General features: G+C 60.2%; 1 protein-coding gene across 1 annotated transcript; it reads left to right on the top strand.

The window, feature by feature from the left end:
* The first annotated feature begins 3,813 nt into the window (after positions 1 to 3,813).
* On the top strand, positions 3,814 to 14,785 carry SKOR1 (SKI family transcriptional corepressor 1). The gene is made up of 9 exons (XM_043920315.1): positions 3,814 to 3,939; positions 6,196 to 8,401; positions 9,478 to 9,568; positions 10,446 to 10,553; positions 11,111 to 11,182; positions 12,497 to 12,571; positions 12,826 to 12,900; positions 13,413 to 13,478; positions 13,970 to 14,785. Exons 2-9 carry the CDS (start codon positions 6,206 to 6,208, stop codon positions 14,062 to 14,064), a joined length of 2,778 nt encoding a protein of 925 aa, XP_043776250.1. The 5' UTR covers positions 3,814 to 3,939; positions 6,196 to 6,205; the 3' UTR covers positions 14,065 to 14,785.
* Positions 14,786 to 16,209: the final 1,424 nt, after the last annotated feature.

Here is a 16,209-nt window from a genome sequence, read left to right as displayed (position 1 = left end):
GGGCCGCAGGAACCCAGAGTGTGGGGCTTCCGGCCTGTCCCGCCCCCACAGCTCGGGAGCGTCAGTCTTCCTGTCCTCACACGGAGCCAGATGGACACGTCTGAGCACCTTGGCGCAGGCTCTGCGGCCCCCTGGCCTCCCCCACGACCTCACCTCTGTTCGCTGATGCGGCCAGCAGGCCCCACCCGCCCAGCCACCTTCATTGGCTCGAGCTGGCCGCCGGGCGGGGCTAGGGTCTATCTGGCCGTCGGATTAATATCCAGATATTAAGTAAACAATAAATTAGCAAAACTACAAGAAAATTTTACAGCCCTTTGCATTTGGCAATCATTGAGTGTTAATTAGAAATTCATTACAATTAAAACCCTGCCTAAACAGGGCCTGCGCGCCTTAATTACATCTGATTTTTAATTCAGAATACGTGTTTACACAGTAAGCGCTACGTACCCCATGATTATCCCCAATCCTCTTTATACTGTACTAATTATGTAAATTAAACCTAATTAACTGACGAAAACTGCCGTTAATTCAACTGGTAAAAGATATGTGCTTGCGGAGGAGGCGCGGCCGCCCAGCCCAAGATAGAGCTGGAAGGGGCGCGGGACGCCCGGCTGCGTGGACGCGACGCCAGGGACTCAGAGGCAGCAAGGACCCGGCGGGGGCTGGTGGGGTGCGCGCCAGGCGCGTCCCTGATCCCGGCCTTCCGACCCCGGTGCACCCAGCAGTGGGTAAAATAGAATCCGCGCCAGTGGGGGTCAGAAACGCCAAGGGCACTGACTCCAGCGCATTCCCCAGGCGCTGGTCTGAGCTGCAGGACCCAGAGCCCCCTCTGAGCAAGAGGGAGGCCGCCCTCCCCCGTCTGAGCCTGAGTTCAAGTCCCAGCGCTGCCCCACGCTGGCTGCCTGCGTCTGAGCAAGTCATCTGGCTTAGCTAGGCCTGTTTTCCTCCTCGCGGAGAGTTGTGAGGGCGACCCTAAAAGCTCCTTGTGAGCTGCGCAGTACTTGTCTTCCGTTCATTAAACGAGGCCCTCCAGGCAGCGTGCAAAGCACGGTATTTGGGGTCTGGGAGATCAGTCTGCATCCCTTATTGACTGAGGAGCCTGGGTGAGTTGGCTTCCACTGCCTGACCCTCGATATCCTACCTGTAAAATGGGAATAAATGATCTTTACCTATTCCCAGGGTCGTTGGGAGAAAGGGCTCTGCCAACTGAGATGCTCTTTGCGGTGATACTAACTAACCAACTGGACGCTGGTCCAGCGCAGAGTCCAGGCCCGACCCCAAGACCCCTCCTCGGAGACTACCATCTCTCAAGCGAACGGCGCCGCTTCCCCAACCTCTGCCCACACGCGTTTAAGTCTTTCTCTGCTTCAGACCCGGTGGAAGGGCAGGGTGGGTCTTCGAAGTCAGAGAGGGCGCAGGGAGCTGTCCGCAGGTTGGTGCTGAACGGAGACGCAAGGGTCAACCTGCATCCCCTTCCCCCGCACCCCACGGTGCTGCATCCGCAAAGGGAACTTTTGTCTAAGAAGTCCCCCGGGACCGCGCGGCCCGGCTGCCAGGAGTGCCCTGGAGGCCGTCCCCAGGGCATCGCAGTACAATAGAGGTAGGAGAGACAGGCCCAGATCAAGGGGATCCTCCCCATCCTCTTTCCACTCCAACCCCCACCACCCTGAGGGCGTCCGGGCTCCAGGATCGTTGTCACCATCACACCGAAAACTGAGATGCCTTTTAAAAAATCATTAGGAGGCTAAGAATAATTACCGAACGGGATTGTAATTATGGGGTGAGGAGGCCGGCCTAGGGAGGGGGATGAGAGGTGGAGTCTGGGGGGCGGCTCTTGGACTGGGACATAAAATAGGTTCCTGTTTTCCTTGGAGGGAAGTGGCGTGGGGGGGCGGGGGTAGAGATCCGCAGAGTTAGAGCGGGACAGAGGTAGAGGCTGGGAAAGACGCGCTAGTGGAGGGACAAGATTGAGAGAGAGAAAGGGGGCTGAGCAGGCTCCGGGAGGAAAGAGAGAAAGGCAAGGAAATGCCGGAGAGAGAGAGAGAAAGGCGGGAGCTGATAAAGGTGAAAGAGCAAGAACCCCTCTAGAAGAGACCCCGCAGCAGAGACTAAGCCCTCAAGCTTGGGGTGGGGTAGTTTCGTAGCCCCGGAAAACACGCGAGAAGCGGGTGGCAAGCCAGTCACAGGGCCTGGTGGCCCCCTCTCTCCGAGGGTAGGCCTGGGCGATCCGCTCCCACCCCCAGAGGCATTTCCCAAGACCCCTGCGAGCCCGCGGAGAAGAGAAAAGCACTGGGAAGAAGTGCAGGAGAAGAGGAGATGAACCCTAGAGGAGCCAGAGTGTAGGAGGGGAGAGGGCCTGGAACCCAGGGCGAGAGGGAAGACGAGAGGGCGGGGGCGAGGGCGGCCCGGCGCCGCTGGCCGCGGAAGATTTATGGCACCGCCCGGGTTCCAAGGACTGGCTGCGATCGCCGCTGCTGCCCGCGTCAGGAGCTGCCGCGGCCGCTGCGCCCCCCTGCGCGGGCAGCCTGCCGCGCCCCGGGCCATGCCTGCCATTATTAACTTCTGTTTGATTAGGGTAATTGTTCAAACTTGGACTGGACAGTATGATTAATTACAGTTTAATTAACGTGTCCATTAAGGACACTTAATGCCACAGAGGGGTGGGGGGCAAGGGGGTGTCCGGGTGCGGGCAAAAAGGGAGGGAGTACGACTGGTAACTCAAATAAGGAAAGACGGAGATTGAGAGAGAGGGAGAAAACCGGACTTCCTGAGTTAGTGGAGGGAAAGAACGGTGCAGACAGACATCGACAGAAAAGTGAGGGGGTGGAAAGAAATGGAGCTCTTCCAAGAGAGACGATGCCAGGGAGGGTCTGCAGCATCAGGGGCTAGACCCCCACCACCGGGAAACTGAGTTAACAGGAGAGCTAGGGAGGGGTCTAGCTTTCAACTAATAGTTGACCCCAGATATCGCCCAGCGATGACTTGGCTCCTGCCCTGGGCTGGTTGGTGTTAGTTGGGGGGCGTGGTGGTGGTTAAAGGCCCAGGACCCCCCTAAACCCAGTTCCCGAGTCCACAGCTCAGTGAAGGAGAGAGGAGGCTGTCCTGACACCAGTGCATCCAAGTCAGAAGCGTGGGCGAGTTGGTTCTGCCCCTTTCCGGCTTACTATCCCCTGGCACCTCACACCCCATCTCTGCTCCGGCGTCCCAGGGTCACCTTCCTGGCCCGAGAGTGCGGTACGCATTCTCGAGCCCTTTCCTTAAGTCTGACTTGGCCTTTGGTCTAGCTCCTTGCCCCTTAGCCTGGAGAACTGGGCCCTCCCCCACTTTACTCTAGGGGGCAAACTTTGTGGCCCCGGGCCCTTCCTTCCTCCCGGCCCCCTTAGCGAGCTTGGGCTGCAGGTGCGGGGCTCAGGGAACAGGTGTGTGGCCGCTTACCTGGGGCGCCCAGACCCGGGAGCTGCGGGAAGGCGGCGGGGCCAGGCGCGTGGCCCGCGGGCTAGCTATCGGACCCCGGGAGGGCGCGAGTGACTGCACGGGCGGTGGGTGTGGCGCCCCGGCTCGCAGATGTTAGGCGCGCCCGCCCCGCGCTGGCCTCGCCACTCGGGCTGTCCCCGCGCCTTGCCAGTCGCCGCGCTATGCTCTCCAGGCTTCGGCCTCCGCGCCGGGCCCGTCCTGGGCCTCAGGGGCAACCTCACAGGGCACATATCTCTCTGCCCGGGACCCTGGAGCCCTGCGCCTGCTGAGAGCCTGCGCCGCGCGGGAGGGGCCAGTGGGGCCGCGGGTGTGAGAGCGGGGAGCCCGGGAGCGCGGCTGTGCGCGCGCGCGGGGAGGGGCCGCGCCGTCACCCGGAGAGCCCGGCGGATCCCCGACTCCCGCCCGCCGCTCCGCCCGCCGCGCACCTCCGTTCACCGCTCGCCCGGCTCCAGCCGCCGCCGCACGGTGAGTACCCGCGCCCGGGAGCTGGCTGACCCCGCGCCGTGTCTCTACAGCTTTTTTCGTTTAGTGCCGATTTGGGTTCTTGTGGTTGTTTTATTATTATACCTCAAGACTCCATCGCCTCACTCTGCGCTGCCTGACTCCCGCCTCATCGCCCTCTCCAATCTCACCCCTCAAGCCCCAGGAGCCAGCGAGGGCTCCCAGAGCCGCCCTGGCCGCTGCTCCTTGGCGCTGCGCACAGCCCTTTGCCCTGGCTTTTGAAATTCGGTTCCGTTCCTAGGGTCTTCCTTCTCCTGGTTCCGGGGTCCGGAGTCCCCTCCTCCCACTCGAAAAGACCCCGAGGGGACTCCAGACCCTCCGCTTGGAGAAGACCCGCTCCGCTCAGGGCTCTCCCTTCACTGCATGCGGGCAGGGCACACTTGCCGATTTCGGGAAACCGAGAAGACATCTTCATTTCCCAGAGCCGCGGCACCCCCTCTTCCACCTCCCTAGCCAGCCTGAAGACCCTTTGGGAGGAGGGTGCAGGGCTTTTCTTGCTGATCCCTCAGCCGAGGAGTTAGGACAGTGCTTTTGCCTCCTAAAATGTTGCAAGGGACTTCGACGCAAAAGAAGGGTCAACTAGTTTCAGTTTGATCCACGGAGATAAAGATGAAATAAATAACAGATAAATAGCTTGATACTTGAAGAAGGTATAAAGACAGATGGGAGAAAGAGGAGAGAGCAGGGAGAGACAGACAGCTCAGGGACAGATAAGATCGACAGATCAAGGAGGGAGAGAGACAGAGGGAGAGAAGATCCCATGCTTTTGAGCTCGGATGCCCTGTCTGGCTGGAGCTGCCCTTTGAAAATGGATTTGTCTGTTTCTGCTGAGTTTAGAGGAGGAACCCTCAGGACTGGGCTGTCTGGGCCGCAGGACTGCCTGCAGCCGTGGGCCGAGTGCGAGCCTTCCGTGTCTGAGGACACGTGGTTGGGCTGAGCCATCTAGGGGGCCCCAGGCATCAGTCCCCGGGTCCTTCCTGCTGCCGCTGTCCACAGAGCGATTGCCTCCCTGCCTCGGCCAGAGAGTAAAGCTTGGGACCAGAAGTAACTTTTGACCTGGAGCCTTAGGGTGGCTTCAGAGACGGGTCAGGATTCCTCCCAAGCCGTATGGGTCAGGACAACTCCGCATGAAGGATACTCCAAAAAAAAAAAAAAAAAGATGTCCCCCAAAGAGGAAGCTCAGAACCTAGAGACTGCGTTTGGCCTTAGTGGGCAAGGTATATCTGAAGGAGGAAAACTCAGGCAGCGGGCGGCTACAAGCAAAGAAGTGGCTTCTGAGAAACTTCCTTGAGAACCTCTTCGTCCCGTGTGCTGACCCGGAGGGGAACCAGCTTGGGTCTGGACCGCAGCTTAAAAATGCAGGAAATGTGGTTAGGAATTGCTTGACCCGGATCCCACCGATGGCTGGAAAGAAAATGGTTTATATTTCCAGCCGGAATCTTTCTGCTCAACGAACGCGGGGTTCCGGGTGTAAGAGGAAAAGCTTGTGTTTGGGGAAAGCGGTGCTGTTATCCCGGGGAGCCAACTGCACGAAGCTGGGTGCAGTGAGAGCAACTCCAGGGCTGGGCGCTCACGGCGAGCTTAGGAGAGAGTCGGGTTCAGCACCGCGAACAGCGGTCGTCTCCGTCTCTCTCCGCCTCCCTCACGGCCTCTAGACCCTCCTCCTTCTCCTTACCAACCCCCCCGCCCCGCCCCCTGCTGTCTGGAGACGGGCAGTGACCGCCCCTCCCCCTCCCTATTCCTCCCCGCGCTGCCCCCGCCCGCGTGCATGCGCGGCTGAGCAGAGGGGCGGCCTGTCCCCGAAGTCCGAGCTTCGGGACCCGGACGGATAGGGCAGGCTGCGAGGGTGGCCGAAGTCTTACGGATCTGGGCACCAGGAAGCCTGGGTTTGGCAATGGCTTTGCTGTGTGGCCTTGGGCAAGTCACTCTCCGTCTCTGGGCCCCACTTTCTCCCCAGCCCGAAAACAGGATCGGGTTCCCAGCTACCCGGGCATTCCTGAGATCTCAATTACCCCTACTCCTCCTCCAAACCCCGGGGGCTTTTGTTCCAGCGCCAGCATGCGTCTGAATAACAAAAGGCCCGTCCAGGGGGCGAATGAGCTAGGACTCCCTGTTGCCAAGTTTCCCCGCGCGCCGGACTCTGCGCGCCCTGCTGGGCGGGCCCGAGCGGCGTTGGCGCTGAAAATGGCTCATCGGCTCTCTGCTTTCTCTGTTTCGCAGGAGCGGCGGCATGGAGGCTCTCACCACTCAGCTGGGGCCGGGGCGCGAGGGAAACTCTTCTCCCAACTCCAAGCAGGAGCTGCAGCCCTATTCGGGTTCCAGCGCTCTCAAACCCAACCAGGTGGGCGAGACGTCGTTGTACGGGGTGCCTATCGTGTCCCTGGTCATCGACGGCCAGGAGCGCCTATGCCTGGCGCAAATCTCCAACACCCTCCTCAAGAACTACAGCTACAATGAGATCCACAACCGCCGCGTGGCCCTGGGCATCACGTGCGTGCAGTGCACACCGGTGCAGCTGGAAATTCTGCGTCGGGCAGGGGCCATGCCCATCTCGTCGCGCCGCTGCGGCATGATCACCAAGCGTGAGGCCGAACGCCTGTGCAAGTCGTTCCTCGGCGAGCACAAGCCGCCCAAGCTGCCCGAGAACTTTGCCTTCGATGTGGTGCACGAGTGTGCCTGGGGTTCGCGTGGCAGCTTCATCCCCGCGCGTTACAACAGCTCGCGTGCCAAGTGCATCAAGTGCGGCTACTGCAGCATGTACTTCTCGCCGAACAAGTTCATCTTCCACTCGCACCGCACCCCCGACGCCAAGTACACGCAGCCCGACGCAGCCAACTTTAACTCGTGGCGCCGACACCTCAAACTCAGTGACAAGTCGGCCACAGACGAACTGAGCCACGCTTGGGAGGACGTCAAGGCCATGTTCAATGGTGGCACCCGCAAGCGGACCTTCTCGCTGCAAGGAGGCGGCGGCGGCGGCGCTAACGGAGGGTCGGGTGGACAGGGGAAGGGTGGTGCTGGCGGCGGCGGCGGCGGGGGCGGCCCGGGGTGCGGCGCAGACATGGCCCCAGGTCCGCCGCCGCACAAAAGCCTGCGCTGTGGCGAGGAAGAGGCCGCCGGGCCTCCCGGGCCGCCGCCTCCTCACGCGCAGCGGGGACTTGGTCTGGCGGCGGGAGCTGGCGGCCCCGCGGGCCCTGGAGGGCCTGGTGGCGGCGCCGGGGTCCGCAGCTACCCTGTGATCCCAGTGCCCAGCAAGGGCTTTGGCCTCTTGCAGAAGCTGCCCCCACCGCTTTTCCCTCATCCCTACGGCTTCCCCACGGCCTTTGGTCTCTGCCCCAAAAAGGATGACCCTGTGTTAGGCGCAGGCGAACCCAAGGGCGGCCCAGGCCCCGGGAGTGGCGGGGGCGCGGGCACTGGGGCAGGAGCGGGCGGCCCAGGAACCGGCCATTTGCCCCCCGGGGCGGGGACTGGCCCGGGGGGCGGCGCCATGTTCTGGGGTCACCAGCCCTCCGGCGCAGCCAAGGACGCGGCGGCCGTGGCTGCGGCCGCCGCCGCCGCCACTGTGTACCCGACGTTTCCCATGTTCTGGCCGGCGGCAGGCAGCCTCCCGGTGCCGCCCTATCCGGCCGCCCAGAGCCAAGCCAAAGCCGTGGCGGCGGCCGTAGCGGCTGCAGCGGCGGCGGCCGCGGCTGCTGCGGGAGGTGGCGGCCCCGAGCCCCTGGACGGTACCGAGCCGACCAAGGAGGGCGGCCTGGTCGCAGAGGAGCGCTGCCCCAGCGCGCTGTCCCGCGGGCCACTGGACGAGGACGGTGCGGACGAGGCGCTGCCGCCCCCGCTGGCCCCGCTGGCCCCGCCGCCCCCGCCGCCCGCTCGCAAAGGCTCCTACGTGTCGGCCTTCCGGCCTGTGGTCAAGGACGCCGAAAGCATCGCCAAGCTCTACGGTAGCACCCGCGAAGCTTACGGCGGTGGGCCAGCCCGTGGGCCGGGGCCGGGCGCAGGGACCGGCGGCGGCTACGTGAGCCCGGACTTTCTGAGCGAGGGCAGCTCCAGCTACCACTCCGCCTCCCCCGACGTGGACACTGCAGACGAGCCCGAGGTGGACGTGGAGTCCAACCGCTTCCCCGACGACGAGGGCGCCCCGGATGAGGCCGAGCCCGGCGCGCCCAGCACCGGAGGCAGCCCGAATGGAGACCAGACCGCAGGACCCCCGTCTATCACCTCGTCCGGCGCCGACGGTCCCACAGACTCTCCAGAAGGCGGCAGCCCTCGTCCCCGGCGCCGCCCGGGGCTACCCCCAGCCAGTCGGGCCGCATTTGGGGACCTGGTGGCCGACGACATAGTGCGGAGACCGGAGAAGAGACCGCCAAGCGGCGGCTATGAGCTGCGAGAGGCTTGCGGACCGCTGGGGGGCCCCGCGCCGGCCAAGGTGAGCCCCAAGCCCGCCCCGCTGGTGGCGCCTCCTTGTTTACCCCTCGGCAGCTCTGGGTTGTGGGGCAGGCCCTGGCCGGGTGGGGGACGGAAATTTTGTTCTGAGCGGGCGTTCAAGCAGTAGGCCCCGGCTGCTCTGGGTAGGCCCAGCTTCGGGAGCCTGTGGAGCTGGACTCGCTGGGACCCCTGGCTGAGGGTTTCGGAAGATCGGGGGCGGCGGTAGGGGTGGGAGGAGCAGGCCTGAAAACTGCGTGTGCTGTGTTTTTGTTGACGGGAGTAGGGAAGAGACAGGCATACAGAGATAGAAGTCAAAGGGTCTGGATGAAAGAGACCAAAAGCCAGAGAAAAGCGCTCACGAGGCCGGGCGGGTAGCACGCCCTCCGGGATGGGGATCAGAGCCCCGGGGAAGATGGGCCAGTAAGCCGAGGAGACGGAGGCCTCTCCCTCAAGCTGCAGTACGGGGTCCTCGGAATCTTTCAACACCCCAGCTCGTAGTTTTCCGAGTCTCAGAATTCCTGCCCTGGGAACCTCAGGGTTCTTTGGCAGGAAGTTGTCGAGACGGTGTGCGGGGCGGGAGAGGGGCTCTCAGGTTGCCGCGGCCGCGGGTCCGGGTGGGGGGTATGCAGCTAAGCCTGAATCGTTCGCCATTTGGCAGTGGGTGGGCACACCTGTACAGTTCCATTCGGTCCATTAAAACACGAATTACTAGCCGGATGCGAAAGGCGTCATTTATGTCGGGGACTGGGCGCGGGCGGGAGAGAAGATGCTGAAAAAGAGGCGGGCGAGGAGGGCGGGGTGGGCTTTGAGCGGCCCTTGGCTGGGGAACCGCTTTGTGTCTCGGGTAATTTTCTCAAGGGCGCTCGCAATTACCGGGAAACTACAAACGGCGATGCGACCTCCGAGGGCTCCAGGCTGCGCCGCGTGCGTCACGGCCTCTCGGGGCGCTGGGGTCTCGCGGGCAAGCGGACCTCCGCCACCCCTTCAGGTTTTCTCCTGGCTGCGGTGGAGGGCTGGGCAGCTCCAAGCCGCGGTCAAGCGCCCCCTTAACCGCCTGTCATTTCTCGGCCGCCGCAGGTGTACGCGCCCGAGAGGGACGAGCACGTGAAGAGCGCGGCGGCGGCGCTGGGGCCCGCGGCGTCCTACCTCTGCGCCCCAGAGGCCCACGGTAACGCCCCCTGCCGAGGTCGCTGGCCAATGGAATGGGGGTGGGGGGGACCGCGGCCAGAGGAGGCCTGCGAGGGAAGACTAGAGCAGGAAAGACAGAAGCAGAGAAAAAGGGAGAGGGGAAGCAAAACACTGAAAGAAGAATCTAAGCGAGGACTCCCAACAACTTGCATCTTTTGGTTACTTAACAACAAACCGCCCTCTCCATCGCAAAGATACCGCTCACTTATACCTCATGCACTGGGTTAAACCTTTTAAAAACCACGCCTGGCACGTCTTTCAAATTCTCTCATTTATTCAGCAAGGGTTTGGGCCGAGAGGTTGTCTGTGGTCAGGCCGGGTCCGGGCGGAGGGTGGGGGCGCTTGGCCACGCGCTTAGGGACCCCTGAAGTGCGCGGTAGCAGCAGCCCAACGCGGAGGTGCACGCGGGACCCATTGACTCTCAGAGAATGAACTGAGGGCCTCGGAAATCCGGGCAGCCTGAGCCCGGTACGATGTCTCCCCCGCTGTCGCCACCCCGCGGGTCGCCGCCTGGGCCGCGTTCTCGGAGCAGGTAGACCCGGCGGCCACGCGCGCTCGCGGTGCCCCAGTATCTGCGCGCGATGTAGGTCGCTTGTCCCTGGTGGGCTCGGCTGCTCGATTTGCTCTTTTCCAAGGGGCTGGGGAGGGGGCGTGGAGCCGGAGATGAGCAGATCGCGCGCGGGGGAGGTGGTGCCCGGCCCAAAGCCTGAGGGTGCGAGCCCAGGCGCACAGCCGGGAACCAGCGGCGGCCACGACGCTTTTAATTAGGGCTCGGGCGCCCCGACCGCGGTAGCTCTGGCCGTATCCGGGTCACGGTTTCTTTGCCTCTCCTTGAAACTCGGTTTATTGCCTTTAAGAGCCAGATAAGGAAGACAATCACTCGACCGCCGACGATTTGGAAACGAGGAAATGCTATCCAGACCAAAGGAGTATCTCCCAGCCAAGTCCGGCAAATACAGACCGAGGTGAGCCCTGGGACCCTCGCTCTGCACCCCAGCGCGGGAGCTGGACCCCAGGTCGCCCAGGTTTCCACCGACTCTAGTTTGCGAGGGAGGCTCTCTGACAAGCCTAAGGGGCTGCCGGATAAACATTTGCTCTCCTCTCGCGGCTGGCAGATAAACATTTAAACAGAATGGGCAAGGGTCAAGCCAGGTTTCCTGAATTCCTTACCTCCTTGGTGGGTTTTGGGGTTCTCCCGGGTAAGGGAAGGAGACTTACCAGAAGGATATCAGGAACACCATCACCCACGTAAAACAATCAAAGAGCATTTCCTGCCCTAAGATAGCCTGTTATCCCTGGTTCCACTCTCCTCCGTGAGGGGGGGTGTGGTGTGTGTCACTCTCTGAGTGACCTAAAATAATGGTTTGGAAGGTGGGTAGAACTGGATGCCTGCAACTGTCTCCTCTAAAGGCAGAGGGTCTGAAATAGGTACTCAACTTAGCTCAGTTACCAGGAAGCTCACCCCTCCCCTCCCAAGGCCTCTCCCAGAACAAAACCCCTCTTACCTGCCCTTGTATCCCAGGCGAAGATGGGCTCACCCTAGATGTCACAGGAACTCAACTAGTGGAGAAAGATATCGAGAACCTGGCCAGAGGTGAGGTTAAATCTATGAAACAGGGGTACACTGTGCTTGGGGAAATTGTCCCTTCTTGTAGAGGGGTGGTATTCCTGCAGGAGTGAGTGTAAGAAGACAAGGCTCTTGAGGAACCAGTCTTCACTGACCAGAAAAGATAATCCCCTGGACACATTACCCGGGCACAGAGGTGGGGGGTGGGAGGGTGGAAAGGTGAAGGGAGTAGGCGGAGGGAACCAGCCATCCCCAGAAGTCCCAAGGCCAGGCCTGTCTGAATAGTCCAGTGAGAAAGAAAAATGAGTAATGATCCTTAGAAGGACAATCTAGGTCTCTCAGCCTCATCTGAATAGCAAGATTTTGAGGAGGCATTTACTTCAGGAGTGTCTCAGAGGTTATTTTCTTTTCCTGGAATCAATGCATAACTGACTCCACCTCACCCTAAATGGGGTGAGGATGGACCTTGTTTGTGGAATGGGGTCCCTGCTCAACTGCAGGGGCAGAGTATGGCTTGAAGCAGAGAAAGGAACTTCTAACCCCACTTTGCTCCTCTGTCTCTCATTTTTGTGTTTTCTGAGCACCTGCGAGGGGAGGACCAGATACCAATAGCTCCATGGGCAGCCCCCTGTCACTCCTCTAAAGCAACCTTTGAGAGCACCTATGGGGCTTTCTACACCCAATTGCCCCCTTACCCCACCCCAGCCCAGGGTTGGGCTTGGAAACTGGTGTGTGTTGGGGGAGGGGGGAAGCATTGGTTGTCTTCCACTGTTCCCAGTTACAGATTTTACGGGTGATGTAATTACCTTCAAAATCCTTCTGCTTTATATGAGTGTTCTTATATTTGGGGTCCTGGATTTGGGGTCCTGGGACCTCTTAAAATTGTAAATAAACTGTTATGAATATGTGTATTTTTCTAGGGTGGCGGTCCAAGGCTTTGACCAGATTCTTCCTTGTCTGTATCATTGAAGGGAGAGGTTAGGTCCGTGGATTGAAGGGGTAAACTGAGTCTTCCTAGGCCTACCTCTAAACTTATGGAGTTAAGAACAACTTAAAGCAGATACCATGCTGGTTAGTACCTGGGCCCAGGACCTAGAAGTCCAACAAGCATTCTGCTATTCTGAATTTCATTCTCCTGGGCAACCTAAACCCCTAACCCCATTTTCTGCCCAGATCCTTTGGATGCACATGGAAAAACTGAGTGTTGAGGGCCTACCATTTGGTCTCACCCTCCACTACTCCTATCTCATGGCTACTGGCCAGAGTGGGACCTGGGTGCCTTAGAGGCCACCTGCGTCCCACCACCCTCCTCCTTTACATCCCACTATCGCCCCTTCACAGACGAATTGCAAAAACTGCTCCTGGAACAAATGGAGCTCCGCAAGAAGCTGGAACGAGAATTTCAGAGTCTCAAAGGTACCCCCATTCAGACCCACCCCACCTGATCGCCAGGGCCTTCTTCCCGCATGCCCCGCCTGGCCTGGACCGGGGGCCCAGTGCAGGCAGCTGCTGCTGCTTCGCATTCAGCCAGAGCCACCGAACCCTTCTTTTCCTAGCCGGGTTTCCTGCTAGGCCAAAGACAGAGGGGGTGGGCTGGGGCTGGGGAGTGGGGAAAGGGGGCCGAGGGAGGGGGTTGTGCATAACAGCTCTCACTTAATCAATTTGCACAGATAATTTTCAGGATCAAATGAAGAGGGAATTGGCTTATCGAGAAGAAATGGTGCAACAGCTGCAAATTGTCAGAGGTAAGATGGGAGTCAGGTGAGCGCGTGCACGGGCCGTAACTGCCTCTCGTCTGGCAGGAGCCGCAATGTTGGCTCAGTCATTTGGATTTAAATTGAAGGTAATTTAACAATTATTTTTTTTATTTAATATCCTTTGTATACTCTGATTAGCCTCAGAATGGCAAGCGAGCCCAGCAAACGGCTTGCAGGCATCATTACATGGAGTGATTGAACTTCTTATCGCGGCAATTTCCATGGTTTCTAAATTAAAAATCGAGGCGTAAAATTACCTGGGAAGTAATGCCTAAGTTTGCTTTAATTTTGGTTAGATCCGTCTGCCTTTAAGCGCCATCCCAGGCCATTTCCTCCCTCAGCCAAGCTGCAGTTTGTAGGTTTGACGCCCCCTCCCTCGGTCGCCGGGACTTGTTTCTGCCAGGGGCTGAGCGCTGAAAAGAGGGTGAGGCCCGGGCTGTGACCCCAACGGGCCCTAGGGTGGTGTCATTTCCTCACCGGCTACTTCCTGTGTCTTCCAGATACTCTTTGTAACGAACTTGACCAGGAGCGGAAGGCACGCTATGCCATCCAGCAGAAATTAAAAGGTGCGGAAGCGGGGGAACAAAGGAGAGGTGCCAGGCACTGGCTGTGCGGGCGAATGAATGAATGAATGACTGCGTGAGTGATGATGAGGGGGAAGGCCAGGTCTGCAGAGATAAGTAACTGAGAGGAGGGAAGTGGGAATTCATTTTAATGGAGAAATCATTCTAGAACGGTGGGCAGGGAGAAAGGGCCCCTTGAGCTCTGGGCATTGGGAAATCTGTCACTAGGTCCAAATCTGGTTTTGAGCTGAGCGATCTCCCTCTTACTGTGCCTCAGTTTCCTCTTCTGTAAAATGGGGCTACTGAACTAGAGCAGTGGTTCTGAATGACCGGGGTCTCTACTACCTTCCCACCTTTTGATCGTCTCGCTTGAGAACTCCTGAATCTGAAGGGGGTGGGTTAGACGTGGGTGGACAGGGGAGCGAGGGAGCCCGTGGACCGCGTGGGCGAGACAGGCGAGGAGCCCAACATGGCCCAATCGACTGTCTCTCCAGAAGCCCACGACGCCCTGCACCATTTCTCCTGCAAGATGCTGACGCCCCGGCACTGCACTGGCAACTGCTCCTTCAAGCCCCCACTGTTGCCCTAGGGCCGGCCCAGCCGCGCCCACGCGCCCTCAAGCCATGCTGCTCTCTTCTTGTAAATACCCGCGGCCGCGGCGGCCGAGAGCGAGATACAAGCCATTCGGACCGGACCGATGTAAATACAGCCTCCCGCCCGCCTGCCCTTCTCCCGGGCGCCTCGGCCTTGCCCGCTCCCTCCTGGGAGCCTGAGACCAGGACCCAGTCTCCGTTTCCAATTGTAAATACCACCTTGCCTCATGGTTCAACTCCGGGCATCGGGTCTCATGGGCTTAACGGACCAAAGGGGGTAAAAAAAGGGAGAGGGGGCTTCTCCGCCCTGTACAGTCTCTGAACCCCAATTGTGGATACAATGTAGCAATTTCGCTGGCCCCGCGCTTCCCTCCCCGTCCACTTCTGAAACTTGTTCCTAATGACAAAGTGGCTATGTGCAATGGATATAAATGTATTGTGAGTCTCTTGGTTCAGTAATAATGGGTTCATTTTTTATTTATTTATGTTGTAAGTTATTTTGCTTCCTTCTCCTGGACCTACTTCCAGTCCCATTTTGCATTCCCTCTTGGGTTTTTGCTTTGTCTATTTTTTGTTGTTGTTGTAACCTCTTGATGTAACAGCACTTTAAAAAGGGCGACAACTGACTCACGAGATGGAGACCACCTTGAGCCTGATTGGGGAGATCACCCTGGATCCCTGAGTTTTGTTTTGTTTTTAATAAAAAAGAAAAAAAAAAAAAAACACCCGACACTTCCTGGGGCTGTGGAGGTGGGAGTGTGGCGAGGGGAGGGGCGGGGAGGAGGCGGGCGCAACAGGTGGGGCGTGGGGACCGCAGCGCGGGTTCTGAGGCGCCCGCGCTGAGACCTGTGTTTGACCAGGTGGGCTGCAGCGAGCACCGCGACCTCTCCACTGGCTCTTCGGGCACACCCAGCTTGCCCCATAGGCCACAGGCCGTCCCCGCCCCGTGTTTAGGACCCTCCACTGGGCATCGGCGAGGAACGAGAACTCCTGTGAGGTCTCTGAGTCTTCCCTCTAGCGTTCGCAGGGGCTTAGAATTGACTCTTGCCCATGTCCAATGCCTGCTGCACCGCAGAAGCCTCCTCCGGGGCGCTCAGAGACGGAATTCGCGCCCTGCCGGGAACCCCTGGTTCAACTAGAACTGCCAGGAGGCCCGGGCAACGTCGGCCGGGGCCTAGAGCTCTGAGGCGGGGCGGGGGCGAAACACGTGGGGTGGGCCTGGGCCTCGCAGGCGGGTACAGATGTCCGCTGCCTCGCCGCTAGCGGGAGGCAGGGAGTCCTGGCGGTGTTGGACGTTCCGGCCATTTTAGTCCCAGCGGGTTTGCGGACGTCGAGGAGCCCACGGAGGAAGGTGAGATACGCCGGCCCTTTGAGTTCCGGGGGACGGCCGCGGTTTTCGAGGCCTTACCTAGCCACCGGCCTCCCTTCGGCCTCAGTTTCCACAGCGCACTCGTTGCTTGGGCTCGGATAAAAGATGGAAACGGCAGCGCGATTTTTGAAGAGGGAGGAGAGTGTGGTTCGAGTGGGAAAATACACGGTTCTGGGAATCATTCTGACCTGACTTCCAATTTCCGCTCCTTACTTGACTAGCAGTGGTGCCGAGTCTTGCCCCTCATTCTTTCTAAAATAATATTTAGGCCTCCGCCCCTGGCGGCGCTTGAACGCATTCTGCGAGGAAGCGAGCGCAGAGCCGCGCTGCGCGGCCGGGACCCGCGCGCCCCGACGACCTGCTCTCAGACACCGCAGGACTCTCACTGCGCGTCCCTGGGGGCCCTGGACGCCCAGGGTGGAGACCCTGGAGGCGGGCGTCCTGTGCTCCCAGCAAGCCAGCAGCTGGGACCCGGGAGCCTTCGGCTGCGTTGGTGGGGAAGTTTCTTGGCTGGTCGTCCAAAGGGCCCGGGGCGGAGCTGGCGAGCAAGGGCGCGCCGACGGTCTCGGAGAAGGGGCCCAGGAGGGGAGAACCGCCGCGCGATCTTGGCAGGAGGCCAGGCCCTGGAACACCCGGTGCTGCGGCTCGGAGCCCTCCCGTCCCAGGACATTCGAGGGCTAGACCCAGAGGGGACTGAGAGAATGGCTGGGTAAATTATGAGGTGTCGCTAAGGGACGAGCTCGCCTCGAGACGCGCGATCTCCCCCATAGGG

The sequence above is a fragment of the Cervus elaphus genome, chromosome 12 (assembly GCF_910594005.1).
Source record: "Cervus elaphus chromosome 12, mCerEla1.1, whole genome shotgun sequence".
Lineage (NCBI taxonomy): Eukaryota > Metazoa > Chordata > Mammalia > Artiodactyla > Cervidae > Cervus > Cervus elaphus.
Note: the sequence above shows the minus strand (reverse complement) of the source record. Positions and strands in the feature narration are given on the sequence as shown.

Excerpts from the sequence above, each read along its gene's own strand:
- SKOR1 (XM_043920315.1), top strand. The coding sequence starts at position 6,206 with ATGGAGGCTCTCACCACTCAGCTGGGGCCGGGGCGCGAGGGAAACTCT. Across the intron at positions 9,569-10,445 it reads CTGCGCCCCAGAGGCCCACG|AGCCAGATAAGGAAGACAAT; the intron begins GTAACGCCCCCT and ends ATTGCCTTTAAG. Across the intron at positions 10,554-11,110 it reads TCCGGCAAATACAGACCGAG|GCGAAGATGGGCTCACCCTA; the intron begins GTGAGCCCTGGG and ends CTTGTATCCCAG.